At 56.2% G+C, this 27,753-nt stretch overlaps 1 protein-coding gene across 2 annotated transcripts; it reads right to left on the bottom strand.

Annotated features, from left to right (window-relative positions):
• Window positions 1-801: 801 nt before the first annotated feature.
• Window positions 802-27,753, bottom strand: NECTIN2 (nectin cell adhesion molecule 2). Of its 2 annotated transcripts, XM_036123750.2 has the most exons (9): window positions 27,440-27,753; window positions 16,786-17,181; window positions 13,840-14,136; window positions 12,691-12,808; window positions 11,391-11,539; window positions 4,889-5,042; window positions 2,792-2,855; window positions 2,565-2,651; window positions 802-1,905 (listed from the first exon to the last, which is right to left on the bottom strand). In XM_036123750.2, exons 1-9 carry the CDS (start codon window positions 27,528-27,530, stop codon window positions 1,639-1,641), a joined length of 1,623 nt encoding a protein of 540 aa, XP_035979643.1. In that variant the 5' UTR covers window positions 27,531-27,753; the 3' UTR covers window positions 802-1,638. The 2 variants fall into 2 exon arrangements, with proteins under 2 accessions (XP_035979643.1, XP_035979644.2); XM_036123751.2 differs by lacking the exons at window positions 802-1,905; window positions 2,565-2,651; window positions 2,792-2,855; window positions 4,889-5,042 and adding an exon at window positions 7,081-7,767.

Genomic DNA, 27,753 nt, shown 5'->3' with positions numbered 1-27,753 from the left:
ACCTCGGGAGAATTCTCACCGGTTATGCGAACCCTGTCAGGCGTCTTCTTACCCACAATGCCCCTTAGCTATTCTAACGCGACAGTTGCTGTAGACCCACCCCTTTTGTTACCCATCATGCCTTCTGTTCCCCGCCCCGACTTGCGTCACTGCGGCTCCTATCTTTGGCCCATTCATTCTGCTCCCATTACCCAGCATGCCTCTGCCCCATTCATTTCATCTTCCTTTCCTGAACTACCCTTAGCCCATTTCTGCCTGTTCACTTCCGTCATCCTTCTAACGCTTCTTTAATTAACCATCATGTTTTGGGTCCATTACCCATCATGCCTGCCGGCCCTGTTTCTCTATTATCCCTCTGCCTTTGGCTCATTCATTCGGTTCTATTACCCACAATGCCCTGAGCTATTACGTTATTCGTAATTTTGCCTTTGGCCTATTCTTGCCATTTATCCTTTAAACCTGAGTCCCTCAAACTGAATTACTGCCATTTCTATCTTTGTTCCGTTTATTTCCATCCGTCACCCATTAGACTGCCGTTCCTTGTCATTAACCACCATGCGCGGGGCTCCTCCCCCTCTCCTTCCATTATCCATCATTATGTTTTTTGTTTACGCATTTTTGCTCATTATCCCCTCACTTAATTAATTTTTTTATATCTTTGCCCCCCCTTTTTTTTTGCCTGTAACCCATCTTGACTTCTAGCCTACTGATTTCCTTCAGCTCTACGCGCCCTATTTGTTTCCCATCATGTCCCACCCCCATCTCCTTCGCATCCCACAGAAAACACAAGTTGACATCCGGTCAAAGTATAAACTCAGATTTTGTAGGAAATGCTGTATTACAAAAACAGTATTATATCCCCAGCCTCCAACCTCCCCCCCACCCCCTGCTGGGAGATGTTTGGGTCCCATCCCACTGGGCAGGAGTAAAAGGACTCAGTAGCTTCAAAGTAACAGCAAATTCTTCCAAGGCTGGGGCCGGAAAGGCACACCGCATGAGGCTTACCCCATCTAGTCCTGGGCTGGGGCTTAATTCCCTGTAGACAGGAATTGGGGTAGTGGGGGCTCAGGGAAGGGTCTGGACCCTGAGACTCCTGCCTGCAGGAGGGAAGAGATGGGGAAGCCTTGGGCTGGGGAATCCCTTTCCTCTTGTCTTTGGGGAACAGACAGGGTGGGGAGGGGTGAGTGGGGCTCTGCTGCCTGGAGGGCTCAGGTCTGAGCAGCAGGGTACCCCCAACACCGACCCCAGCAGAACTATTGGGATTTTACTGCCTGAGGACAACTCAGAGGTCTGGGATCTTCTCTGGGATTTTGGGGGAGTCCGGAGATGATGGGACATGAGAGGTATGATCTAAGGTCACAGTCTTAGGAGTCCTTGGGTCAGAGATTGTGCAGGAACATACTCCCCCACCCCCATGTGAGATAAGGTTACCAGGTTTCTGTTGTCATGGCCGGTTTCTCTGGGTCAGAGATCATGGATTAGAGATCATAGTGGAGCCACCCAGGCAGAAGTCACAGATGAGATGCATTTTTGTGTGTTAACTGACCGTGGCCTGGCCAGAGGTCAGGGGGCACTAGATCCCGGGCAGAAAGTGGAGGGATCAAAAAGTGAGAGGTGAGAGGCCAGGGCCATGGCAGCTCACACATACATGGCTCGGGACATGACAAAGCCTTTGCTCTGGTAGGAATCAGAGGGGCTGGAGTAGGACAGGGCATCATAGATGGGGTTGATCTTATCTAGATAGTCTTCCTCCTCCTCTTCCTCATCCTCTAAGTCCAGGGAAACCCCCTCCACAACAGGTGGCCCTGGAGGCACCAGGATGGGGGACCCCAGGCCCGTGGCCCCCAGGAGCAGGGGCCCCGAGCGCTCTTCCAAGGTGGGCAGCTCATGATATCGAGGCATATCCTGGGGGCAGGGAGGGAAAAAGAGCCCAAGGTCATCTCCTGTGCATTACACAGAATCCCAATCTGCCCCTTCACCCCCAAATCCTGACCATCTCCTTATGCCAAACCAGACCCGACCTCATCCCTTGTTGGCCTGGGTGGAAATTGCACTAGAGCAATGATATGGCTTGTCTCCAGCTCAAAGCCCAGAGCCTGTCAGTCCTGGGCCTCTCCTTTGTCTTTTGATCCCTGACCACAGGCCTTTCTCCATGAACCTTTGACTTCAATCTTGACCTCAACTACTTAACCTTAAGCCCTAAGCCCTAAAGAGCTCCTTGAACCTTGATTTGTCTCAACTTTAATATCTGACCCCTGACATTCAGTAGATCACGGAGGGGAATAACAATCAGTTTTGTCTCATCTCTGGGCACGGTATCTGGCAGATGTAGATGTTCAACCAATCTTCACTAAGTGACTTTAACCTCATGTCCTTTTGGACTTTTTCAACCATGATCTCCCCCATTGAATCCTAAACACATCTTGGTGCTCTGAGCTTGGACTAGAGATACAGCGCTGGCCTTGAGTTGTGACCTTTAGTGTTTGACCTTTTATGTCAGGAGCTGATCCCTGGCCCTTAAAGCCAAACCCTAAACCCACCCTTGCCCTCCCCCAAGTTCCCACCTGCTCAGCACACGAGACAGCAGCATCAAAGTAGGGGGTCTTGAGTGGGCTGTGCTCTGAGGCTCCAAGAGTGAAGAGCTGGGAGGGCTGAAGGGAAGGAAGAAGGGCAGGTCAGGACCCTCTCACAGCTGGCCTCTCCCTAGGAGTCCCCCCTCCTAGCCCCGGCCTCAGTGGGGAAAGGTAGGTGTGGAGGTGGGGGCAGTCTGAGCTCCAGGGGAAGTGCTTACCATCTCAGGCTCCTCCAGCTTCGCCTTGGGGGTTGGTGGCTTGTATGAGGGAGGCCCCTCCAGACTGTTGGGTAGGAGGTAGGTCAAGTGGAGTCTCAGACCCGAGAAGCCCTCCTATCCAGATGCTCTTCCCTCTGCCCGATCTCCCTTTCTGCTGTGCTGTGCCCCCACTGCCAGGCCCCCTTGCCCAGCTAACTCCTATTCATCCCATGAATTTCTCTTCTTCCAGGAAGCCTCCCTGATTCTCCAGGAGGATTAGGGACTCCTGATATATGGTTATATCTAGCTGTTCTTCCTTCTCGGGGCACTTACTGAGTTTGTATTTGAAACATTATTTCTGATATCATTCAATAACTATCCCACTATGAGCAATGTGAGGGAAAAATGAGATCTGTGTCCTCAGCAGTGTTCTCAGAACTCACTATGAGGAAGTCAGCAAGTATTTGTTTAAAAAATGAACAAGGGGCACTTGGGTGGTGCAGTCGGTTAAGCATCTGACTCTTGGTTTCGGCTCAAGTCGTCATCTCGGGGTCGTGGGATCAAGCCCTGTGTGGGGGTCTGTGCTTAGTGTGGAGTCTGCTTGGGATTCTCCCTCTCCCTCTGCCCCTCCTGCTCATTCTCTCTCTCTCTCAAATAAATAAATAAATCTTTGTAAAAAAAAAAAAAAGAATGAATAAATGAAAGGCTTTCCTGGCCTTCAAACTATGTTAAAATTCCCTTGTTATACATACCCACAGACCAGAGCATCCTGTATACATCATGATGAGTGTCTACTATGTCTCCAATCCCCAGCTCAGATGTCGCCTCCCCCAGGAAGCCCTCCCTGACCCTCCAGGCTACATCAAGTGCCCCTCTGGCCTCTCACAGCTCCCTCAGCCTTTCTAGCCCATCTCTGCCACTCTCTAGGGATGGGTCTGTCTCCCAGGAGGGCAGGGCCAGGGCCATCTCAGGCACCACTAGCTCTTAGCACTGGGCTGGGCATAGGAGGTTGATAGCAAGTTGTTGGTTTAAATTGACCAGATGTTAAAGATAGTGGGTCAGAAACTTCCTTGTGCATCAGAATGACTCAGGGAGCTTGTTGTAAGTACAGATTCCAAGCCCTTCTTGTAGAAGTTCTGATTCAGTAGGTTTGCTGTAAGCTCAGGAATCTGCATTCTTAACAAGTGTCCCTACCCCTGCCACACACACACACACACACACACACACACACACACAGAAACACAAACACACACATACACACTGGGTAGTGTTACTTCAGAATCATTTTGCCCCCCAAACGCTCACTTGATGGATGAATTTCAGCAAGTGATTTCAGCTCTCTGGACCTGTTTCCTCTTTGATAAAATGGGTATCATTAGCTCCCTGTGAGAATTTCTGTTTCCATGATGCATTTATGTGTGTGAACACTTTAAAAATGTTTGTCTCATCATTGCATTCCTAACCTCTAGGGCTTGGCCCTGAGCAGGTACTTTCTGAATACTCGTTGCATCAATGAACGGATGTGAAACTTCATCAAGGTCACCCATGTAAAATGCATTTCACCAAGCCTGGCACGTTAAGTTCCCCACACAGAGAAGTGTGGCTAGTTCCCCCCACAATATCTAGGCTCCTGTAAGAGATTTTAGCGGGGCACATGGCCACCCAGAGTAAGGACTACATTTCCCAGCTTCCCCTGAAGCTGGTACACCATGTGACCAGGTTCTGGCCAATGGGAAGTGAGGCCAAGTGACGGGTTCCCCTATAGGGCAGCTCACTGCCCTCTATTTGTCTCCCCGCCCCCCGCCCCCGCAGGAATGGGGGCTTTGAGGCCAGGACAGCTGTATCTGGTTGTCAAGTATGCAGACAGTGCTAGAAGTATAGGGAGCCATCTTGGAATTCGAGTGAAGGGAAAGTTGAGCAACAAGGTAGCAGGAGCCTGGGCTCTGATGGCTTCACAGAGCATAGCTATCATACCCACGCTTTACGGGAGACAGAAATAAACTCTCCTCTACACCCCACTTAAGTCAGTTATTTGGGGTCGGTCCCTCTACCCCCACCCCTCGGGCTCCCCGATTCTGGGACCCCTCCTCCACCCACTTCTTGGGGCCCATCACTCACTCGTCCTCCTCCTCTGCCCCCTGCAGCCTCTGCTCTTTCCGCTGCTGCCGGCAGATGAGGATGCCTGTGGCGACCACAGCGGTAGCAATGATGGCAGCAATGATGCCCCCAATGATGCCACCCGTGGCCCCCGCGCCTGCTGTGTTGGGGGTCTCTGCAAGAAGAGGGACAGTGTAAGGGGGTCTCCGGGAGGAAGCCACAGCTCCTTATTCCCTAAGTCATCACCCACCTGCCTACCTCCTCTCCCTAGTCCTTACTGAGGCTTTGTTGGGTGCCAGTGGTGAACAAAACATACAGAGGTCCCCACTCCCATGGAACATCTGTTCTAGCTGTGCAGAGAGACCAAGAGCACAGAGACGAACACAAGAGCTGACATGCCAGGTGGCAGTGAGCGATCGAAGGTAAAAACACAGAGTGGGGAAGGTGGTAAGGAAGTGACAGAAGGGGGACCCCAAGGGTCGTCAGAGAGACTTACTATGGGGTGACATCTGAGCAAAGATCTGAAGGAGCGGGAGGGGGTGAGCCATGAGGAAATGAGAACATTCCAAGCAGAGGAAACAGCCGGTGCAAAAGCCCTGAGGAGGAAGCCTCCTGTTACTTTGAAGGACCAGCAAGGAGACCGTGGGGCCAGAGAAGAGGGGGAGAGGAGGGAGAGGAGGGAAGGGAGGGGACGGGACGGAGCTAAGAGGCGCAGAAAGGTGGGTGTTCTGGAATCGGGATCAGAACCCTTCATTCATCACAGGGAATGGAGTCATCCTGGACAGAGGGTGTGGCTCCTTCAACCTAACAGGAAAAGGAATTGAGAGAAGCTGTGGCCCCCTGGGCCTTTCGGTTGGAGCCCTTCTCCCTCCCTGATGTCACCTGTTTACTTGCCAATTTCCACAATACACTGGGAGTTCTAAGGGGCACGGCCTGGCACACGGTTGGTGATGGCCAGATGTGCAAGGAGGGGCCCAGCGCCAGTGCTCAAGGACCTACCCCACACCAGACTGTCCAAATCCCCGCCCCTGCCTGCTGGCGCTTCCCTCCCATTTTGGGGAGGAGGCATGGGGGACCCGAGGGGGGCGACGAGGAAACCGCACTTGTGCACAAGCCTCACCCACAGGCTCCACTCTCTGTCAGCCCTATTGCTCAGAGGAGGAGATACAGTTGCCCAGAGGAAGAATGTCTGGGTTCTACTCTTCCTGCTCCAGAGCCTGGTGGCCTTGGGAGGGCTTCAGAGTTGGGGGGACAACGATAATTGCTGCTCACTCAGTCCACACATAGCCATCGTGACGACATGCCCTGGCGGGGAGGTGGGGGGGGGGCAGGGCTCTGTCTGCCTGAGTCACCTCTGTGTCCCTGGCGTAATAAGCGAAAGTCAATTCTGGTGGGAAATGAACGCCCCAAGCCCCACCTGGTGGCTCAGTGCAGGCATCCTGGGTGCCCCCCCCCACGGTGCCCCCCACGACCACTGCTGGACCAGAGGCAGCTCCACCTGTGTCTTAAGAGAGGGGGCTGTGGAGGGCTCGGGACAGTAGAGGTGACTGGGACGGACCCCGGCCCCTCCCACTCCCTTCCCTCATTCCCAGGCCTGGGTTTGGGAGATTTTCTAGTGGGGGGGGGAAGAGACACAGAGCTGCAGCCCTTCCCCTCTGAATCACTGAAAACCCCCTTGGGATCAGGGCAAGAGGAAGAAGGCTGAGAAAGGCCACTGTTCAAGATGGGACTCTTCTGGTTCCTTAATACCTCCACCTGCCCTGTATCCTCAGGGCCCAGAGAACACAGGGGGCCTCCCTCCCTCCCGAGATCCTCAGCAACTGCAGAAGGTCAAGTTTGAGCTTCGCCCCCTCCCCACAAGGGCCCAGGAGTCCAGGTTCCCTATCCCGTTCTGGGGAGCTCTGGGCTCTCAACAGTTTGGCTATCCCCTCCCCGAGAAAGGCAGCCTCAGTCCTGAGACACCCCCACCCCACCCCAAGTCCAACCTTCCCAGCCTCTAAGCCCAGAAGCCAGAGACCCACTTCCTGGGTCGCACTGGCCTTGGGGGTCTCAGGCATCCAGTATGTCCTTGAATGATACAAGTAGTCAGAGCCCTCCCTCCCCTCCCCCGGCCTCCCAAGTCTAGCCCCCAACAGGCTCCCACCCCCTGGGACCTAGCAGTCCCTGTCCCACCCCCCAGTGAGGGGGTCTGATGTATTACAAGACACCCCCGATGTTTTCCTCCAAGGCGTTTATTAACTCCTGAGTGTCACGGGGCCAGGGCAGGCCAGAGCCAAAAACAAGTTCTCTGGGGGGGGGTGTCCTCTCTGGGTCCCCATGCAGCCCTGGAGACACAAGTCCAGTGTGTGATTCCAGCCCCCTCCCAATCCCAGGGAAGTGGGAGGGAGCATTTGAGCTCCAGTGTCGTCCAGAAAAACGAGTCCAACCAGTCTGGAACCCTTTGGCTGGAATGGCTGGCTCTGTTTCTGTCTCTGTCTGTCTGTCTCGGGGTCACACGTAAATTGCCCGCCGTGAAATGAGGGAGCCGTCCAGCTGGGACTCCATGTCGTCCTCGAGAGCCTTGGGTGGAGGCAACATGAGACCTTCCTCTGCTTTCTCCTCCTCTTCCTCCTCGTCCTCCTCATCCTTGCCATCTGGCTTCAGGGGACCAGGGGCGGTTGGTGTCCAGAAGACGGGGCCCCCATTCCCAAACACCTGAGTTTTTGGATCGTAGGATCCTCCAATGCTGTCTCCTCCTCCTCCTCCTCCTCCTCCTCCTCCAGGGCTCTTCCTCCTCCTCCTCACCCTCAGCAAGATGAAGGCCAAGGACCCCCCAGCCAGAAGCAGCAGCACCAGCAGTGTCCCCCCCACGGCCCCCCACACCACTGGACCCACGTCTCGGGGCGAGGCCCGGGGTGTGTCTGAGGAGAGAGAAGGAGGGGTGAGAGAGAGAAAGGGAGACACGAGGTCAAGAGGACACATCTGTGGTGGGGGGGGCATAGGGTACAACAGGGGCAGTGATGGGAAAATTGGGGAGGTGACTCTGCAGAAGATGGAGAAGGTGGAGGGTAAGGGAGAACCCGTCTGTTCTGTGCTACACACACTGGGCACTTTGTTCTGGGGGAGGGGGGACTGCGGACTGTGGGGGTGGGCGGGGTTTGCCAACTGACAGCCCCCAGATGTGTTTCCTTAGACCTGCACTGGGCTTTTCAAAAATTAAACTTGCTAACACTGCAAAAAACAGGCGATTTCATCAAAAAAATCCAAGATTTCTTTCAGGGAAAAAGAAACTCGGATCGGGCCACACCGATCTCTCATCTCCACTTGGTGATGGGCAGCAGCTGAGTGAAGACTGGCTGCTTGGGTCGGAACAGGGGTTCCACCCCTGGCCACCTGGTCACTGGCCAGGACCCCGTAGGCATCTGAGTTTGCGACCTGCTTGGGACGGGCTGGGGTGGTTTCTCACAAAAGCTCTGAGGTTAGAGTCATGGAATCTTGGGTGGATCCAGCCAGGAAGAGGCAGAGCTGGATTTGGGCTCAAGACTGTCAGATTCCAAAGGCCTTTGGACTTGAGAGAAGGAGGAAAGAAGGGGGAGGGTCCTCCTGATAATCCTCCTCCCCCTTCGAAGCGGCTGGGAGCACCTGGTCCAGGCGATGTGGCCGCCCTCCTATCTGGGCCACGTCCCCAGTTGTGGCAAATGGGGGCTCACGAAGCCCACTGTCCCGCCCTTTAGGCCAGTGCTCCTGGCAGTGGGCCAGCAGCTGGGAGAGGAGGGGTCTGGGGAAGGTGGAGAAGGAAGCCAGGGAGTGCTAAGGGTCCAGGGAGCAGGGCAGGAGAGATGAGGGAGGGGGGTCTGGGCCCCACACCAAATAGACATTGAAGCAGTTTGAACTAGAACCATTTTATACACGCCCCTTCCCCCACCCCTGCATGCAGGCCCTGATGGGGAGAAACGGGGGGGGGGGGCGAGGGGGGAGTCCACTTACACCTAAACCCCTCCTCCCCACACCCTGCAGAGGGGCTGGGATCCAAGCTCCTTAGGGCACCTGTTTCTTTTAAGAGTGGCGTTTTCAAATAGAGCCATGACCCCCTGGGCTGTCAAATGCATTTAGTGATTCACAAGGAGCAGTTAAAAAAAAAAAAAAAAAGGTAGAATAGAAAAAGTGTCTCCGAAGTAGGAAGGGTAAGTACTATTTTGTGAAACATTTTTTTCTGGAAATACGTCTACACCGGTACACCGGTTAGAGGCATGACAGTTTTCTTGGTGGGAATGCCCATCAGTGACGTCTGGGAACCTGTTTCGGCGCATGCTGGAATGTTTATCTGCATTTCTGGAGGTGGTATTTTGGAACTGGTGGGTGTGTTCACCGGTCTGTGGGGCAAAAGTTCTCCAAGTCTCCCTGAGGCCACGTCTAGCCCGTGGCACGACCTGTGTACCTAAGGCTTCGCTAATGTGAACCCCAAACCACGTGTCTGTGACCGCACGTCTGGGTCTGGGCGTGTGTGGGAATGCGGTGAGACTCTGAGACCCTCCGGATGTGACTCAAGAGCTGGGACTGAGGGGCACCTGGGTGACTCAGTCGGTCAGGCGTCTGCCTTCCGCTAAGGTCATGATCCCAGGGTCCTGGGATCGAGCCCCGCATCGGGCTCCCTGCGGAGGAGGGGTGTCTTTCCACAGGGCTGAGTCTCTCGGGGGGGAGGGTGATTCTGTGTGCTCCACTCCCTGCTGGCCTCTCCCCCCCACACACACACCAGTTCCTGACAGGGCTAAATATGTGTTTTACAGGGTGAATATTGATGAAGGGCTTAACTTTGAAGCTGGTCTGTTCTTGGAGGGGGTGGTTTCCAGCGGGGGACAGCCCTGGGAAATCTGTGTGTTTTAAAGGGTCTTAGGGGGGCATCCATGTGTTTGTGGTTGTGTATTCCTGTGAGGAGCCTTAGGCGTGGCTACATCCGTGTCTTGCGGGCTCTGCCCCTAACAGGTGCCTCCTGACTCTGCGTGGGGAGGCCAGTTTTCTGGGTGTGTATCTGGGATAGAGGTTCAGGGGATGGATTTCCAGTCGGGCATCCCTCCTCTCCGGGTGTGTCTTCAAGGGTGGGGACTTCATCTTGTTCACCATTGTATCCCCAACCACAAGGGGAATGCTCAGCAAAGAGGAACCCTCAACAAATACTTGTCAGATGACGATCCGTTGAAAGCAGCAGGGTTTCGGGAGAGTTTCTGGGGGCGTGCACCTCTGAGGACGTCTTTGCGGTTCTTTGTCAGGATCTGCGTGTGAGTGACGGTTTCTGCGTGTGGAATTGTTGCTGTCCGGGTTCTCCCCCACCCCGCGTCGGCACGTCTGCGTGATAGCGTCTCCCTCCAGGGCTGTGTGTGTGTAACTGTGTGTACGTGCGCGTACACGAGTGCAGTGTAAGATTATGTCTCAGGAAGGGGATCTGTTTCTGTCCGTCTCTGGCCATGGTGCCCGTCTCCAGGTGTGTATGGGTGTGTCTGTCCTCACACTTACGTGCGTTTGTCTTTGGTCACATTTCTGAGGGGCCCCCTCTCCTACCCACCAAGGCCACTACTCCCAGTGGTGTGTGTTTGCGTTTGCACAGGTGTTCTGCATGGATGGTGGCGCTGGGCGGGTGTTTCCAAGAACGGTTTTTTTCAGCTGCACGTGGCATCTTGGGGGACTCTGGCCGGGTGTCACCTGGCTTTGTTCAGTGCGTGTGCCCCTGCTCTCTTGGGGGTGCGTGTTTTGGTGACAGTGGGTCTGAGCGTGCGGGTTGTTTTGGGTGAGTTTGTTTTGATTCCGATGCAATCTCAAAGCACAGAGTATGTTTCTGGAGATGTGGGTCCTGCCCACTGTGACATGAAAGGGACTCTGTTCCCAGCCCTGGGGTCCCCGTGTCCATGTCTCGGGGCACACAGCCTCCCTCCAGGTGTGGGGGTCTACAGTTGTGATTTCGACCCCATCTGCATTAGCCGGTGCCACAGGCCTAGTTTGGCTTTGTTCTTTTCCGCTCCCGTCTTGGGGCCCATCTGAGTTTGAGTTCGTATCAGGGAGACTCAGAGAACCTTCGACCCATAAACACATCCGCCGCCATTTCCAAAACACCCCCTCTAGAAACACAAATGTCCCAACTCACGCAAAAACTGACTTCCTAATGTGACTTGACCAGCACTCACTATAGGAAATCAGTATTCAAATGCGTTTGTTTGTGTCTGTCTAGCTGTCTGATGTGTCTCTCCAACTGGAGCCCGGGGCAATGTCCCTGGGTCTCCTCCTGGAGACTCTTTCCACGCCTCTAGTTTCTAGAAAGCCCCCAGCAGAGGCCTCATCCTCCTGATTCTTCCACCAGTGGCCTACCCTGTCATCCCAATCCAGATCCCACCTGGGGGCAAGAGAGAAGAGCCACGCTGACCTCCTTTCTCATCGGCGAGGCGGGTCTGAATCCCTCCCCAGGCCGGCGGCACAGCCTCCCCCCAACGCGGCCCCCCCCGAACCCCAAAGGGAGGAACACCTGGGGAGCCGATCACCTCCAAGACCCGCTCACCTCGCACGAGGACCACCTGCTCAGCGCGACCCGTGCCCACGGCATTGGTGACCGTGCAGATGAACGTGGTGTTGACCAGTCTGTCCACTGAGTGGATGATCAGCTGGGGGCCCTGGGCTACTGCTGAAGCTGGGAAGACGCCTGCCGTCCTGGAAGGTGTGGGGGTCACCGGAGGGGGGACATCAGGGGAGCACAAGCCTGGTCCCCGATGACACAGCCTTCAAAATCCAAGCTCCAGGGACATAAAACTTAATGATCAGGACCCTATACTGCTAGCTCTCTCCTTCTGGAGACTCTTGGGTTCAGGTCCCTGGTGCACCTCCCTCAGACCCAGGGGTCCAGGCCCCCAGCCCCTCCTCCCTCAGACCCAGGGGTCCAGGCCCCCAGCCCCTCCTCCCTCAGACCCAGGGGTCCAGGCCCCCAGCCCCTCCTCCCTCAGACCCAGGGGTCGTGGTCCCCAGCCCCTCCTCCCTCAGACCCAGGGGTCCAGGCCCCCAGCCCCTCCTCCCTCAGACCCAGGGGTCCAGGCCCCCAGTCCCCTCCTCCCTCAGACCCAGGGGTCCAGGCCCCCAGCCCCTCCTCCCTCAGACCCAGGGGTCCAGGCCCCCAGCCCCTCCTCCCTCAGACCCAGGGGTCCAGACCCCCAGCCCCCTCCTCCCTCAGTCCCAGGGGTCGTGGTCCCCAGCCCCTCCTCCCTCAGACCCAGGGGTCCAGGCCCCCAGCCCCTCCTCCCTCAGACCCAGGGGTTCTGGTCCCCAGACGCCTCCTCCCTCAGACCCAGGGGTCCAGACCCCCAGCCCCCTCCTCCCTCACACCCAGGGGTCCAGACCCCCAGCCCCCTCCTCCCTCACACCCAGGGGTCCTGGTCCCCAGCCCCTCCTCCCTCAGACCCAGGGGTCCAGGCCCCCAGCCCCTCCTCCCTCAGACCCAGGGGTCCAGGCCCCCAGTCCCCTCCTCCCTCACACCCAGGGGTCCTGGTCCCCAGCCCCTCCTCCCTCAGACCCAGGGGTCCAGGCCCCCAGCCCCTCCTCCCTCAGACCCTAGACCCAGGGGTTCTGGTCCCCAGATGCCTCCTCCCTCAGACCCAGGGGTCCAGGCCCCTAGCCCCTCCTCCCTCAGACCCAGGGGTCCAGGCCCCCAGCCCCTCCTCCCTCAGACCCAGGGGTCCAGGCCCCCAGCCCCTCCTCCCTCAGACCCAGGGGTCCAGACCCCCAGCCCCCTCCTCCCTCAGACCCAGGGGTCCAGGCCCCCAGCCCCCTCCTCCCTCAGACCCGGGAGTCCGGGACCACCCAGGACTCACGTGCTCCAGTCATAGCCCGTGGGCTCCGGTTTGCTGCGAACGTCACAGCTCAGGGTGGCCTCGCTGCGGCCAAGGTACCAGTTGTCATCGTAGCCGGAGATGGAGACTTCAGGGGGGTCTGGAGGAAATGGGGGGACTCGCTCAGAGACAGGGAGAGTCCCAGAACAGGGGATAGGTCGGCAGAGAGACGGGAATCCTAAAGAAATGCGGTGGGTTGGCAGGCTGCGGGCCCACGGAAACTGGGACAAATCAGTCTGGGCTCCGCCTGCAGAGGTGAGCGCAGACACCGTCCAGGGATGCCACCTGGGCCGTTTCGAGGGAGTTACTGTTCAGTGCGGGCAGTGTCTGAGGGGGCCACAAAGATAATGCCTGTTATTTCTGCCACGCCCGGAGCAGATAAAGGAATTGGTTGAACCGCCGGCGCTGCTTGGGGAGCCGGCGTGGAGAATGCTGATGGGGGGCTGGGGTGTGTTTGGACAGGGCGAAGAAGAGCTGGTTAAGTTACTCTCTGGCCAGGTCCATGGGGTAATATTGGGGGTGTCGATGGAGACAGTTGGTGTAGTTTGCCCATTTTCTTGGCATAAATACTCCCCAGTGGTTGATTTCAAGCTGTCGATGTGACCTCACTGGACGTGGCATTGGGACAAAATGTATAAAATTGGCCCTTGCGGACCCATTCCAGCTTACCACTGATGGTGGCAGGAAGGAGAGAGCCTAGCAAAGCCGGTGTAGACAAGGGGGTACAGGGCGTAGATGTCGCCCAGGGGAGCGAGGAGGGGGAACAGGGCGTAGACGTCGCCCAGGGGAGCGAGGAGGGGGGAACAGGGCGTAGACGGCGCCCAGGGGAGCGAGGAGGGGGAACAGGGCGTAGACGTCACCCAGGGGAGCGAGGAGGGGGGAAGAGGGCGTAGACGGCGCCCAGGGGAGCGAGGAGGGGGAACAGGGCGTAGACATCGCCCAGGGGAGCAAGGAGGGGGAACAGGGCGTAGACGTCGCCCAGGGCAGCCGGTATAGACAATAGGCAGGAAGGCAGGGCCAAATTTGACCCAGAGGGCTGATGCAGACAACGGTCAGGCAGAGGGTAGACAGTGCCCTAGAAAAGCCAGTGTAGACAATACTGGGGATGTGCTCACATCCCGACACACTCACAGCGTACAGAGAGGGTGACGGGCAGCAGGATGGGCTCCTCAAAGCTCTCGTGCTCCACCTTGCAGGTGACCTTGACACCATCTGCTCCGCTCAAGGGCACCAAGGTGAATCGGCTGGTGACGGTGACTGTGCCGAGCACGGGCCCCGACCTCTGGCTCTCTTTGGCCTCCCCGTCCAGGGGCGAGAACCAGGAGATTCGGGCCGGGGGGCGGCCCCCCTCGGAGACACAGCGGGCCACGGGCACAGGTTCCAGGCTGAGCGTGACCTCCTGCGTTTCGGCGTGGTTCTGGGGCTGTGCTGGGGAGAGCAACGGAGGGGGTACGTCACTCCTCACCTGCGGTCCTTCCACGGACGCCTTGGCAACGGGGCTGAGCAGGGAGGTCCCGACCACCGGGGCTCAAATCCCACCTCTGCTGCTTAGCAGGTGCCTGGCTTTGGGTAAGCCATTTCCCAGCTCTGTACCTCAGTTTCCTCTTTTGTAAAGTGGGGAGAATTAAAATGCCCACCCCGTAGAGCTGTTGGGCAGATTAAATTGATATAAAGAGCCCTCTGGACAGTGCCTGGCACTCCCTATGCTAAGTGTGCCCCGTGATATTATTCTGTCTGTTCTCCTCTGCAGGAAAAGCAGAGACAGTGTCCAAAAGCCTGGAAGAGGCTGAGATTTTTTTTTTTTCTCCAAAAAAGCCAAAGCAGAATAATGCAGTTCAAAGGTCCAGCTCAAAAGGCCTTCCACTTCTTTCCTGTAATCACCAGTAGATGGTGGTGCCAGAAGTGGGATAAAGGTTGCGGAGATTCCCAAAGCTGGAAATTTTTTGCCCTTTTCACCCATCTTCCTGGAAACCATGGAAAGATATTGGGAGGGAAACAATAAAACGTCCCTAATGACTAACCTGCAACTTTAACCAGACTGTCCCGAGTTTCTGCCTCACGGCTCCGGCTACCTTGTGGACCTCTCTGGGTTTCTCCTGAGCTCGATGTGGTACAGCCTGCCTCTACTTCCCTCCCTTTTCCCCCCTTCTGCCCTGCCTGCCAGAGCCTCTCATGGGCCTCCCCACATCCTCCCTGGTCGCCCACCCATCTGTCCTCTGATCGCTCTGGGCACATGCACGCCCCTCTCAGTCCCTGCTCCCACCCACCGCAGGGTCTTGGCGACCATGTGCCTGGAGGGCTCTGGCCTCCCTTCTCCTTGGCTTGCGCTTTCTCCTCCTCCAGATCCAGGCTTCACTTCCTCAAGGGAACTTCCCTGACATCTGACTCTCCCTTTTAGGGGCAGTCACGTCACCTGCTCCTCCGTGGAAGCAGAGCTTTGGCTGTTCTGTTCTGTGCTCTTGCCCCAGGAGGTAGCTGGTGGGAGGCAGGTGCCCCATACGTATCTCTTGAACAGAACGCATGATGGCACAGGGAGTGACCTTTGCAAGGGGTGGTGTGGTGGAGATCTGTGCTTTGAATTATGGGAAACAACTGGGGTTTCAGGCTCCGTTAAAAAGGGAAGGCTTTTCCCAGGGACAGTACAGGGTAGACTACACAAGCCCTCTGGGGCCGAAAGAGGGAAGATTGTGTCCAGCGCAATGTGACTTCTGGGACGTTGCTGGGGGAAGGTGGGATCCCAGGCAAGTGCCCAAGATTTAGAAAGACATAGGATCTTTCTAAAAAACAAAACAAAACACCAGGAGGCTTTATCCCACCCACTCCTCCCCACCCCCACTGCGTCTGCCCTCGATGAAGTCCAGCCGCCTTGCCTCTCTGCCTAGGAGGCCCTCGCAATCTGGCCCTGTTGGTTTTCCTGCCCCGTTGAGGGGTCACTCAAGCCCTGGCCACCAGCCTCCTTTCCATTCCTGGAACATGCCGAACTTGCTCCCATGTCCTGGCTGTTCCATATGCTGTTCCCTCCCTGGGTGCATCCATTCCTGGCTTGAGGACATGCGTCCACAGGTGACTCCTCACACTTTAGGACTTGACTGAGAGGCTCTCGCTGTCTGTTCTGTCTAGAAGGGACCACCGGGTCGCGTCCTCTGAGGGAGGATCACAACATCCTGGTGTTCCCTTTGTTTGCTAATTTGATTATTCCCTGGCATTACCTCTAACATATTTCCAAAGTTCGACCTCTTCTTGCTACCCCAACTGCCTCCACCTTGGTCTCGTTGCCATTACCTCCCGCCCTGTGGTCCCCGAGCTTCCACCCTTGCCCCCAGTGTGCAGCCAGAAGGAGCCTGTGGAAACCAAAGCCAGATCACACCTGTCCCTTGCTCAGAACTTCCCATAGTTCCTGTTCTCTCAGGGCGAAAACCAAAGTTCTCACGTGGTCCATGAGGCTGCATGTGATCCGTGTCCCCCATCATCTTCTTGACCTTGCCCCCTCCTACCTTCCCTTTATTCACAAGTCTCTGGCCACACTGACTTCCTTGCTCTTCCTCAAATGCGCCCTGCCTCAGGGCCTTAGCACTTGCCATTCCCTCTACCCGGAATCCTCTTCCCTTAGATAGCCCTACAGGGCTCCCTCATCTCCATCTAGTCTTTGTTCAGATTTCACCAGGCCTCCCTAGCCAAAATTGTAACCTGCCCCCCTCCCAGCTTCCATAGCACCTATAACCACCTGACCCCCTCCTATTTTTCTTACTGATGTTATTTACTCTCTGCACCCCCTTATTGAAGTATACACCCCAGTAGGGCAGGGAGCTCTCTCTTACTCACTGCTTTACTCCTAGAGCCTAGAGTAGTGCCTCGCACATAGAAGGTGCTCAATATATATTTCTGTACACCTTGTGACCTGCTGCGTCCTCAACTTGCAGGACAGAGTCGGACACGCAGTAGGCGCTTAACGGATATTTGCTAGCTGACCAAAGACCACAGGGAAAGTCAGTATTACAGCTGAAGCAGAGAGAGAAACGGATCCACAAGGGGGCTCTCCCCATGACGCCTCTCCCACTCCCCCCCCTCACTGCTCACCTATGGCTCTGAGCCAGGTCACCCCCCGACTGGTGCCACTGGGGAAGGTGGCAAACTCGCAGGTATAGTTGCCCTCATCCTCCACTGTCAGTCCCCGGAGGGCCAGCGTGGCATCCCGCAGCTCCATCTCTGTGCCTTGTCTGGTCCCGGGGCTCTGCCCGGCAGTGACAAAGGATAGTCGCTCTTCACCGGGCTTTGGGCCGCGGAAGCTGGGACCGTAGGAAGGGTGGAAGGCGGCCACGCTCTTGCTGACCCCGGCTGCGTCCACGTGCAGCCACGTCACCTGCGAGACTCGGACTTCAGGTCCTGGAGATAGCAGGTGGCACGGCAGCTGCACGGTGCCCCCCAGGTGGCCCCGCACCTCGGGTGGCACTCGAACTTGCACATCCTGGGCCCCTGGAGAGAAAGGGGAGAGAGAGCGGTGGGTGGGGGGAGGACCCAGATACCTCCAGGCCAGGTGGGGCCATCACTGAGGGGCCCCACTGGGAAATGTGGGCCCCAAATGCCATGCAGGAGGTTTTGTGGGGTCCCCATTCCAAAAGGGCCATCCAGAAAACAGATTTCGAGGAAAACTAGGGATATAGGAGTCTGGACTAGGTTATGGGCTACTGTGGAATTTTCGCTAATATTCTTTAAAATTTTTTTTTTAAGATTGTATTTATTTAGGGGCACCTGGGTGGCTCAGTCGTTAAGCGTCTGCCTTCAGCTCAGGTCATGATCCCAGGGTCCTGGGATCGAGCCCTGCGTCGGGCTCCCTGTTCCGTGGGAAGCCTGCTTCTCCCTCTCCCACTCCCCCTGCTTGTGTTCCCTCTCTCAGTGTCTCCGTCAAATAAATAAATACAATCTTAAAAAAAAAAAAAAAGATTGTATTTATTTATTTGACACAGAGAGCCAGAGAGCAAGCACAAGCAGGGGGAACGGCAGGCAGAGGGAGAAGGCTCCTCGCTGAGCAGGGAGCCCAACATGGGGCTCAATCCCAGGACCCTGGGATCATCATGACCTGAGCCAAAGGCAGACGCTTAAGCGACTGAGCCACCCAGGCGTCTTAGAATTTTCGCTAACATTCTTAATCATGGTGATTCAGTTGTAGGCACGTAGCATTCCCGTGTGTCAGGAGATACAGGGCTACACCATCATGTCTGCAACATACTCTCAAATGGGTCAGTAAAACCAAAACAAGCTACAGAGAAAGCCATGAAGACAATGTGGCAAAATGTAATCCTATGTGGAGTCTGGCGGGAGAGGGGGAGGCAGGCTCCTGAGCTGTTCTTCCAACATATACCGACCTGTATGTTTGAAAATTTCCATTATAAAATGTTTGGGGAAAAAAAAAAAAGAATCCCCCTCAAAAATAAATCAATAGAAAAATAAATAAGCCTATCACAAAATAAAATTTTCAATATTTACAGTGTGAGGGCAGCCTTCACTTTTTTCTGCATAAATTATACTTTCTCTCACTTTTCTAGAAAACCTACAGCCCTCTTAGCCTCTTAGCCCATCTTTTTTTTTTTTCTTTTTTAAGATTTTATTTATTTGGGAGACAGCGAGTACAAGCGGGGGAGCGGAGCAGAGGGAGAGGGAGAAGCAGGCTCCCCGCCGAGCAGGGAGCCCAATGCGGGGCTCGATCTCAGGACCCTGGGATCATGACCTGAGCTGAAGGCAGACGCTTAACCAACTGAGCCACCCAGGTGCCTCCCATCTTTTTTTTTTTTTTTTTTGACAGCTTTATTGAGATGTCCTAAGTGTCCAATTCAATGACTTTCTGTATATTCACAAGACTTGCTGCATGTAGTATCCGTCACTATAATCAATTTTAGAGCACGTTTATACTTCCCCAAAGAAACCCTGTACCCATTATCAGTACTGACACCGGTGCTTTGTTCTCTTTTTACAGATGAATAATATTCCACTGTCTGGATGCACCATGTTCCCTTTATCCATTCATCAGTGGACAGACACTGGGGTTCTTCCCACTTTTTGTCGATCATGAATAAAGCTGCTATGAACGTGTGCGTACATGTTTTTGTGTGAACGTGTATTTTTTTTTCTCACTTACCTTTTGTTTGCTCACTTTTTCTTTCTAAAGATTTTATTTGTTTAGGAGAGAAAGAGAGAGAGAGCATGCACGAGCAGGGGGAAGGGCAGAGGGAGAGAGAGAGGCAGAGAATCTCAAGCAGACTCCCTGCTGAGCACAGAGATCCCATGACCCTGAGATCACGACCTGAGCTGAAACTCCTAGTTGGACACTTCACCGACTGAGCCACCCAGGCGCCCCTTGTTTTCTCTTTTAATAGAAACCAGGATGAAGAGGAATGTTCCTCTGTTGCGCAAGGCAGGACAGCGTGGGGAGAGCAGACTGCCTGGGTTCGAATCCTGGCTCCGCCATGCGCTGCTTATGTGACTTGGGGCAAGTCACATAACCTCTCTGTACTGTGGTTTCCTCAGCCATAAAATGAGGATAATCATAGGGTCCACTTCCTAGGGGTTGTTATAAAGATGAAAGACTATTTGTAGAGCACTTAGCACAGGGGCCCCAGGAAATAGGGCATCAGGGTTTGTTAAATAAAGGCCGGCCAGGTAAGTATAACTACAAGTGGCTCTTGACATTCAGCCTCGAGGTGGGTCAAGGGCACATGCCCTGTCGCAAGGGGCGCAACGGCTGCCCAGCTATCTTTGGCTGAGGTGGGGGGAGGGGAGCGTGTGTGACCGCCGTGCCCCATACAGGAACCCAGGACGCATTAACAGGAGACCCTAATGAGAGGGTCCCCGGCAGAAGGCCATCCCACCAGCGGGGCCAGTCCCAGAAACTTTTGGAAAGAAGCCATCGGTCAAGACCACTGCGTAATAGATATACCATCTCATGGAATCCCCACACATGTCCCCAAACAGCCCAAGAGTTAACATTTTGGGAAAGGGGCCTTCTTCCCTTTGGACCGGCCATGCTGCAGAGTGGGGGGCCCCTGAGCAGGTTGTCACGGGCTTCCTGCCGGCTCAGTCTCTCTCCAGGTGGGTGACCATATTTCTGAGCCTAACTTCCTCCATCTGTAAAATGGGGATGTTCAAGGCACCCTCCAGGGTCCCCTGTGAGAGTTCCATGGAATGATTTGCTCCCATCAATGCTTGGCAGGGCTTGGTACCAGTGAGTCAAATAGGCTGGTAGCCGCCCGCCGCAGCCCCAATCCGGCTTTGCTTGTATTTACTTTTGGCCCACAGAGCATTGTTTCAAACATGAACTAGCACTCAACAATCTACTAACCCACCGAAGGGTCTGGCGATTAAAGGTCAGACAAAAATCAGGATGTGGGGCTCCTGGGGGTCCCCAGTTGGGTGGAGTGAAGGAAAGGCTGCCTCTTCCTTCAGGGGCCAGCACCCTTGCCCCACCTGGCCTCCAAAGGCACTGAGTGTGGGACAAGGGTCCCCAAGGGCTCTGCCCCTTTCTAGCTGGGTGAGGAGGGACGGGCACTCTGTCAGGAGAAATCATCCGGCCTCGTGAGCTCTGGAGAGAGCCAAGTAGGGTGGGGCCAAGGAGTTAGGTTCTCTCCTTTGAGGCAAGTGGGAGCCACTGAGGGTTCCTCAGCTGGAGAATGACTAGGCTTAAAGCAAGGGAACCTGGGGCGCCTGGGTGGCTCAGTCGTTAAGCGTCTGCCTTCGGCTCAAGTCATGATCCCAGGGTCCTGGGATTGAGTCCCACATCAGGCTCCCTGCTCAGCGGGAAGCCTGCTTCTCCCTCTCCCACTCCCTCTGCTTGTATTCCTGCTCTCGCTGTCTCTCTCCCTGTCGAATAAAAAAAAAAAAAAAAAAAAAAGCAAGGGAACCTGAAGGGCAGGTGGAGCTGGACGGAAACCTGGCCAGCCAGCAAAAAAGTCCTGACAAGGGCTCAAGAGAAGACCTAGAGGTTAAGATGGAGACTGGGTACAGGGCAGGAAGTTGACTTCTTCTTCTTCTTCTTTTTTTTAAAGATTTATTTATTTATTTGACAGAGAAAGACACAGCAAGAGAGGGAACACAAGCAGGGGGAGTGGGAGAGGGAGAAGCAGGCTTCCGGCCGAGCAGGAAGCCCGATGCGGGGCTCGATCCCAGGACCCTGGGATCATGACCTGAGCCGAAGGCAGATGCTTAACGACTGAGCCACCCAGGCGCCCCCAGGAGGTTGACTTCTTGAGGGGGACTTAGAACTGAAAGGGATTTAGTGGTGGGGGGCAGGGAGGAACTGGAATCCGCTTCCATCCCACGCGGGTTCATGCAAGAAACAGCGACTCAGCAGAGGTCCTGGGTGCTAGAGCGTCGGCCCAGGACCGATGGTCTGGACAGGATGCCTGTCTTGTTCCCTGCTGTACTCCCAGAGCCTACACAAGGGTCGCGCATGTGTAGTAAGCGCTCAATAAACACCACCGAACGGGAGCGCCTGGGTGGCTCGGTCGGTTAAGCATCTGACTCTTGATTTGGGCTCAGGTCATGATCTTAGGGTTGTGAGATCGAGCCCCACGTTAGGCTCAGCGCTCAGCAAGGAGTCTGCTTGAGATTCTTTCCCTTTTCCCCTTCCCCTGCACACTCGCGCTCTCTCTCAAATAAATAAATCTTTAAGAAATATACACCACCAAATTAGTATCTGGCTCTGTGCTGGGTGGGGCTGCTGCAGAAGCGACAGGACAAGTCAAGGGCTTGTTCTCCAAGAGCTGACAATGTGGTGGGGAGACAAATGTCACACCAATAGGCATCATCAAGGATGCCAGGAAGACTGAAGGGGGCGGGGGTGGGTGGGGGTAAGAACCCAGAGCCAAGGCCTGACCCATCCGAGGCAGGCTGGGAGGGCTTCCTGAAGGAGACTCAATTCCTTTTCCAGGGAACCTGAGCTCAGGCCCACGGAGCCCCACCCCCAGCTTTGGGTCCTTGGGTCCCTTCGGGGACTCAGATTTACCATTCTAAGGAAGGCCTTGTGATTGCAGGATGCCTGTTATCTTCTGAGGGAGGCGGCTCTCCCGGATCTGGATCTAGGGTCATGTCTCAGCACTGCCTGCTTCAGAGGATTAAAAAAACCCCACTCTTAGGGGGCCTGGGTGGCTCAGTTGGTTGTGTCTGCCTTTGGCTCAGGTCATGATCTCAGGGTCCCGGGATTGAGTCCTGCATTGGGCTCCCAGCTCAGAGGGGAGTCTGCTTCTCTCTCTGCCTGCCGCTTCCCCTGCTTGTGCACTCTCTCTCTCTCAAATAAATAAAATCTTTAAAAAAAAAAAAAAAAAAAAAACCCTCTTAGCTTCTTGTGGGGCAGGCTCCTAAGGCAGGTCTTTCATCCCCCAATATTCTGCCCCAGAGAGCCCCGCACCCCTCCCCCTGCACCCCATTTCCTCTGCAGAGCCCTCCTCCCTGTTTTCCACCCTGGACTTTCATGACTCCCTCGAGATTCACCAGGGCAGGGATTCTTTGCCCTGTTAGGCTCACAAGCTAAGCCCTCAGTATCCACAACAGGGACTGACTCCCAGTGGATGTTCCACATTCGCTGAATCAATGAGGTTCTAAAATCCTCTGGCTTGAAGATCCGTCGCATCCAGTGGCTCCCTCACTCAGGAAGGAAACTCAAGCCTTTATAGCAACCCACAAGGCCCTGCATGATCTCCCCCAATCATCCTCGCTCATCCTCTTTCTCATCCAGTCTCCCATCCTCTCCCCTGGGCTCTCCCTGCTCTGGCCACACCGGCCCCCACACTGTTCCTCAGACATGCCAGGCAAGCCCCACCTCAGGGCCTTTGCACTTGTTCTCTCATGCTGAAATGCTTTTACCCCACATGTCCCCCCGGCTCTCACCCTCGCTTCCTTCAGGCCCTTGCTCGGCTAGGCACCCCCTGACCACCCTAATAATAACAACCCCCCACCCCCACCCCAGACCCTGCTTCATTTTCCTCAAGGCACCTGATGTGTCTTCCCCATGAGAACATCAGGGCCCAGGGGCAGGAATCTTTGTTCACTAATGTGGTGCCGGAGCCTAGAATGGTGCCTGGCACACTGTGGGAGCTCCATTAATATGTTGAATGAATGAATGAATGAATGAGATGAAGGTGAGGAACAGCAGTGCACCAGATCACACAGGCTGAGGCTAAGTTACGGGTTTGGGTGCCACGGAGAGTTACACCTGAGGGGGGTGGGCAGGGTTAGATGTGTGCTTCTGAAAGAGCCCTCGGAATGGGACGGGGCAGGGACGTGGGGGCGGGGGGGGGTATGAGGAAGAAGGATGAGCCGGATTGGAGGCAAGTTCAAAGGTGGACTGGCCGGGACATGAGGCTGACAGGCTGCGGGAGTTAGGGGCCTAGGGGTGGGCCGATGCCCAGATGTTCTGCGGGTCAGGTGGAGGCGCGGGAATTGAACCCAGGGGGATGGCTGGCCTGGAATCAGAATCCTAGTATCTGGCGTGCTTCTGGGCAGGTGCCGTGACCTTGGCTGGGGCGTGGCTGGCCCCACAGTGTGGGAGAGTAAGGCCCTGGGAACAGGGAACTCACTCAGCTTCCCTCATCAGCAAGCCAGACTAGTGACAGCTTCAAGGAGGAGTCAGCCGGGTCCCCAGATGCACTTCCTCTCCCTACAGCCCCGGGCTGTGGGCTTTCTGGTGGCAGAGTAGAGAGGCGTGTGCGCCCCAGAGAAGTCGGGGGCTGGGGGCTCAGACTCCTGGGCTCCTGCCTAGCTGGCTCCTCAGGGCTTGACTCACCCCCTCCTGACCCATAAACACTGTGACCTGCCCTGTAGGGCGTGGCAGGACTCGAGCAGGCCCTGGAAGGCCAACGTACTTTGAGCACTGGCCTCAGCTGCTGCCTCAGCCACCTTGCTAATTAATTAGTTGCATTAATCACAGTGCCCACCCCCACAGCGGACATCCGGGAGCCGGTTTGGGGAGGATGGTGAGCAGCAGGCAGCTAGGATATGTGGCTCCCTGGCCGTGCCCAGGATTTCTGCACCTGCCTCCCTGTCTCCCCCAATCATCTCTCAGATGGCGGTTATCCCGCCCTTCCCCGGGCTGAGAATTCCCTGCCTTTCTGCAGGGGCTCAACCACCCTGAAGGCCTCGCCTGTGCGGTTTGGTATTTCTGGGGGTGAGTCTCTGGGACTGCTCTTCCTGGCTGAGCCCCTAGGACAGAAAGAAGCGCTCCCACACCCAGTTTACACGTGCCCCAAATATGTTTCTGGCCACGAGACTCTGGCCTCCCCCTTGCAGGTCCTGTCACTTTGATCTCCTCTCTGCATCTGGTTCCTGAGCCCTGAGTCGGTCCCTATGTGCCTCCAACTCCTAGGGTCTCTGGTCTCTGTCTCCATCCCTCTCAGTCTCTGCTTTCCGTGTCTCTCACATTCTCTCTAACAGCTTTATTGAGACATAATTCCCATACCATCCAATCCGCCCACTGGAAGCTCACAGTTCAGTGGCGTCAGTATATTCATACACTATATATTCGGTGGCAGTGTATTCACAGATTCGGGCCTCCAGCACACCGCAGCCCATCTCGGAACATTTTCACTATCCCCAGATCGCCCACATCCTTAGCTGTTCTCATATTCTCTTTCCTCTCTGTCTGACATCTGAGAGCCCAGTCTCACTGGGTCTGGGTCTCCTCATCTCTGGAATCCAGCGCCCTGCATTGACTCCTGGGGTCTCTAATCCTTCGGGGTTTCTGGGGTACATCTCTCAGGGTCTCTGGCCCTGGGACCTCCCTGCCTCCTAGGTCTCCCCATCTCTGCCCATCTCTCCACATCTCTGACATACTGTCCCTATGCCTGGGCCATCTCGTTGGGTCCCCCCCCCCCATTTCTCAGCATTGCTGGGACATTAAAAATGTAACAGCGTCCCTGGCGGGGCGGAGGAGCTGGCCAGCGTGCCTACCTCCCTGTCCCTCCTATGTGCGCCACTCCCTGCAGCCCCCACACACTGCTGGCCTTGAGGCTCGCCTGTGCCCTGACCTCCTTGGGTCATGACTTCTCCATCACTGATGGCTGGGGGCTTTTGGGCTCCCAGCCCGTCACCAAACCTCTAAGTCTCTCTCCTTAGGCACTTCTTGCCTTTATCCTGCTGTCTCTGTCCAGCTCCCTCCCCCGCCTTTCTCTGTCCCTTCTCAGTAGCTTTCTGTCCCACCTCTGTGGGCTATAATTCATTCTTCCCATCTCTCGGTTCCATTCTAGTGTTTGTCTCTGACCTCATCCCTAAATTTATTTCAGATGCACTGTCCATGGGCTTCTGTCCCCATCCCTGTATCTCTATCCTCTCTGTGTATCCCTCCCCTCTTTCCCCTCCCCGCTCCCGCCTGTGAGCAGACCCACCCCCACTTCGCTGCCCAGTCCCCCTTCCCTAACACGAAGAGACAGCAGGCCCGCCATCCCTCCCATCCCCCTCCACTACTGTGGGGCTGCCTGGCTGACAAGGATAAGCAGTGAAAGCTGGGGAAGACCCAGCTGGAGGCCCAGGTGGTGCACCCTCAGTCCGCGGAGGCCCAGGAGGGGGAAGGCTGAGGAGCTAGAGACAGGTAAAGAGAGATGGATGGAAAGGAAAGGGAGAAAGAGCTCTGTGAGAGATGAGAGAGCCAGAGGAGCAGAGAGAGGTGAGAAATGAAGAGGGGAGCGATGGGGGGGGGGCAGGGAGAGAGGGAGGGAGGCAGCGAGAAAAGCAGGGAGCGTAGGCACAAGGATGAGGGATCAGGAAAGGGGAAGGCCCCCTCCCCAGGTGCTAAGAGCTTTCACATGGGATCAGCGGGAGCTCTGACTCCTCCCAAAGGCCCTGCAGGGAAGGGGTTACTATCTCAGTTTTACAAAGGAGGAAATGGAGGCTCAGAGGCACCCAGTGGAGCAGAGCCAAGAAAGGCTCTGAAGTCTGCAATCCGGCTTCCTGGGGACTGTCTGTGGACCCTGGGAAAGAGGCTTGCCCTTTTGAAACCTCTGTGTCCCCATCTGCAGAATGGGAACAGGAATAGGATGTGTCTCCCAAGGAGATCTAGAATCCTCCACGAGATCGTGCATCACGTCAAAGCCTGGCTCAAGGTCAGGTGGATTTTGAGCATTTCCCTGGAGCGGCAGGTTCTGATCTCATCTCCCTATCTCTGACACCAAGGGAGAGGCAGTACCCAGCTCTGAGTAAAGGCTGGGATACAACTCAGAGACATGCTGGGAAAAATAAGGTCAGAGGGGTAAGCAGGGCTCCCCCAAGACATCCCCCCACCCTCCCCAGCCGCCGCCTACACTTTCTGGGCAAACCCTTGGGAAACTCCAATATCCAGAGTTTCTAGCTGAGAATAAACAGCCCGGTCACCTGCAAGGGGCGGGGCCAGAACCTCCTTCACCTGTTTCCTCGCAGCCCCTCCCTCCTCTGAGAGCTGCGCCCTCCCTCAAAGGGGTTGAGGGGAATAGGAGGGTGCTGGTGGGCAGAGCGGAGGGAGAGGCGGGGGATTAGGGCGGCGGCTCCGCGCGTCCCCCCTCCCGGCCCCCCCTCGCGGCGGCTCCGAGGACAAGGGCGCGACCAGAGGAAAGATAAGGTCCCGAAACCTGGGAGTCCGGAACCGGGAGCCGGGAGAGCGCCTACCCCTCCCGCCCGGGTTCAGCTAAAGTGAAACCGGTAAAACTTCCCCAGGGACGTCCCAGCCGACGGCTCACAAGGCAAAGGAAGGGTCCCAGCCCTTGGGACTCAGCCTCTCTTTCGGCCTGGGACACCCCCGACGGAGCTCCAGCTTCCCGACAGAGCCTCTGGTCCATGATTACATCTAGAAGCCAAGAACAGGGTCCTCCGCCCACATTTTATATCTGGATTTCAGAAGCCATTCCAATGTTCACAATTAAATCTGAGGCCCACGGGATAGAGCCTCTTCCACCGCTCCCCCCCCCCATTTTACCTGGGACCCAGGAGACAGAGCCCCCTGCTCACAATCTGGAACCAAGTTTGAGCCCTGTCTGCCCCCAATTTGACCAGGACCCAGTACACATAGGCCCTAGCCTTCATTCTGCCTGGGACTCAGGAGACGGAGTCCCCAGCCCCTAATTTTTCTGGAGCCCAGGAGCCAGGCCCCAGCCCCTTGTTTTCTGGGCCCCAAGAATCAGAGCCTTCATCTCCCTGAGGCCCAAGGTTGGAGTCGTTAGGTCCTTCCCCAGGTCGCCGGAACTCATCCTTGGTCCTCCGAGGGACCCAAAGTCCGAGCTCCCGGCCCCTCTGGGGGACCTGGACATTTGGCCCCCCGCCCTCAATTCTCCCAAGGCCTCAGACGCCCAGCCCTGGGAGAAGGAAAATGGGGATGGTCTTGTCTCCTCATCGCGACCCTCCCGCTGGGGAAGGGGGGGTAAATTCCCCACATGCCTGAGGGGGTAAGCGGAGACGGAACCCTAGATCCGGTTGACAGCTCGGTGCGAGGTGGGGAGGGGGTGGCGAAGACTCGGATTTAACCCTTTTGGTGTTAGAATCTGAGGAAGGGGGAGGGGGTAACCGAGAAGTCCGGTGTAGGCTGGGGAGTTGGGATAAAGAAGGGTGATGGGGGGAGAGGGCTGCAAGACAGGAAAGGGTCGGAGTCGGTGGGGGCCAGCCAGGAAAAGGGCTCGAGAGAGGAGGCTCGGTGAACCGGGGGTGGAGCGGGGAAGGTGCTCCGATTCGGAAGGTGGGTAAGGGGTTGGGTCCGCGCGGGGGGTGGGCGTCTGCGGTTTCTCACCGGTTTCCCGGAGCAGCAGCAGCAGCAGCAGCGACAGAAGCGGCAGCGTCGGCGACGATCTCGACGGCGGGAGGGCTGCGGCCCGGGCCATGGGGGGGCCCCGGGAGGGACTGGGCCCGGGCGGGGGCCTGCGGGCCACTCCGTGAGCGCCGATCCGCTGGGCGGTCGAGCAGGTGCCAGAGGGGCTCCGGCTCCCGGCCGGTTCCCGCCCGCTCTACTCTCGCGGCTCTGCTCTCGGGGCCGGGCTCTCCCCGCTCGGTGCCCCCGGCCCCAGGCTTGTCTCGGGCAGCTCGGACTCGCTGACGTCACAGGAC

This window comes from Halichoerus grypus, chromosome 15, assembly GCF_964656455.1.
Source record: "Halichoerus grypus chromosome 15, mHalGry1.hap1.1, whole genome shotgun sequence".
NCBI lineage: Eukaryota > Metazoa > Chordata > Mammalia > Carnivora > Phocidae > Halichoerus > Halichoerus grypus.
The sequence above is the reverse complement of the archived record's forward strand: the minus strand, read 5'-3'. Positions and strand labels throughout refer to the sequence as shown.

Excerpts from the sequence above, each read along its gene's own strand:
- NECTIN2 (XM_036123750.2), bottom strand. The coding sequence starts at position 27,530 with ATGGCCCGGGCCGCAGCCCTCCCGCCGTCGAGATCGTCGCCGACGCTG. Across the intron at positions 12,809-13,839 it reads CGTCACCCTCTCTGTACGCT|ACCCCCCTGAAGTCTCCATC; the intron begins GTGAGTGTGTCG and ends CATTTCCTCCAG. Across the intron at positions 5,043-11,390 it reads GCAGGTGGTCCTCGTGCGAG|AGACCCCCAACACAGCAGGC; the intron begins GTGAGCGGGTCT and ends CTCTTCTTGCAG.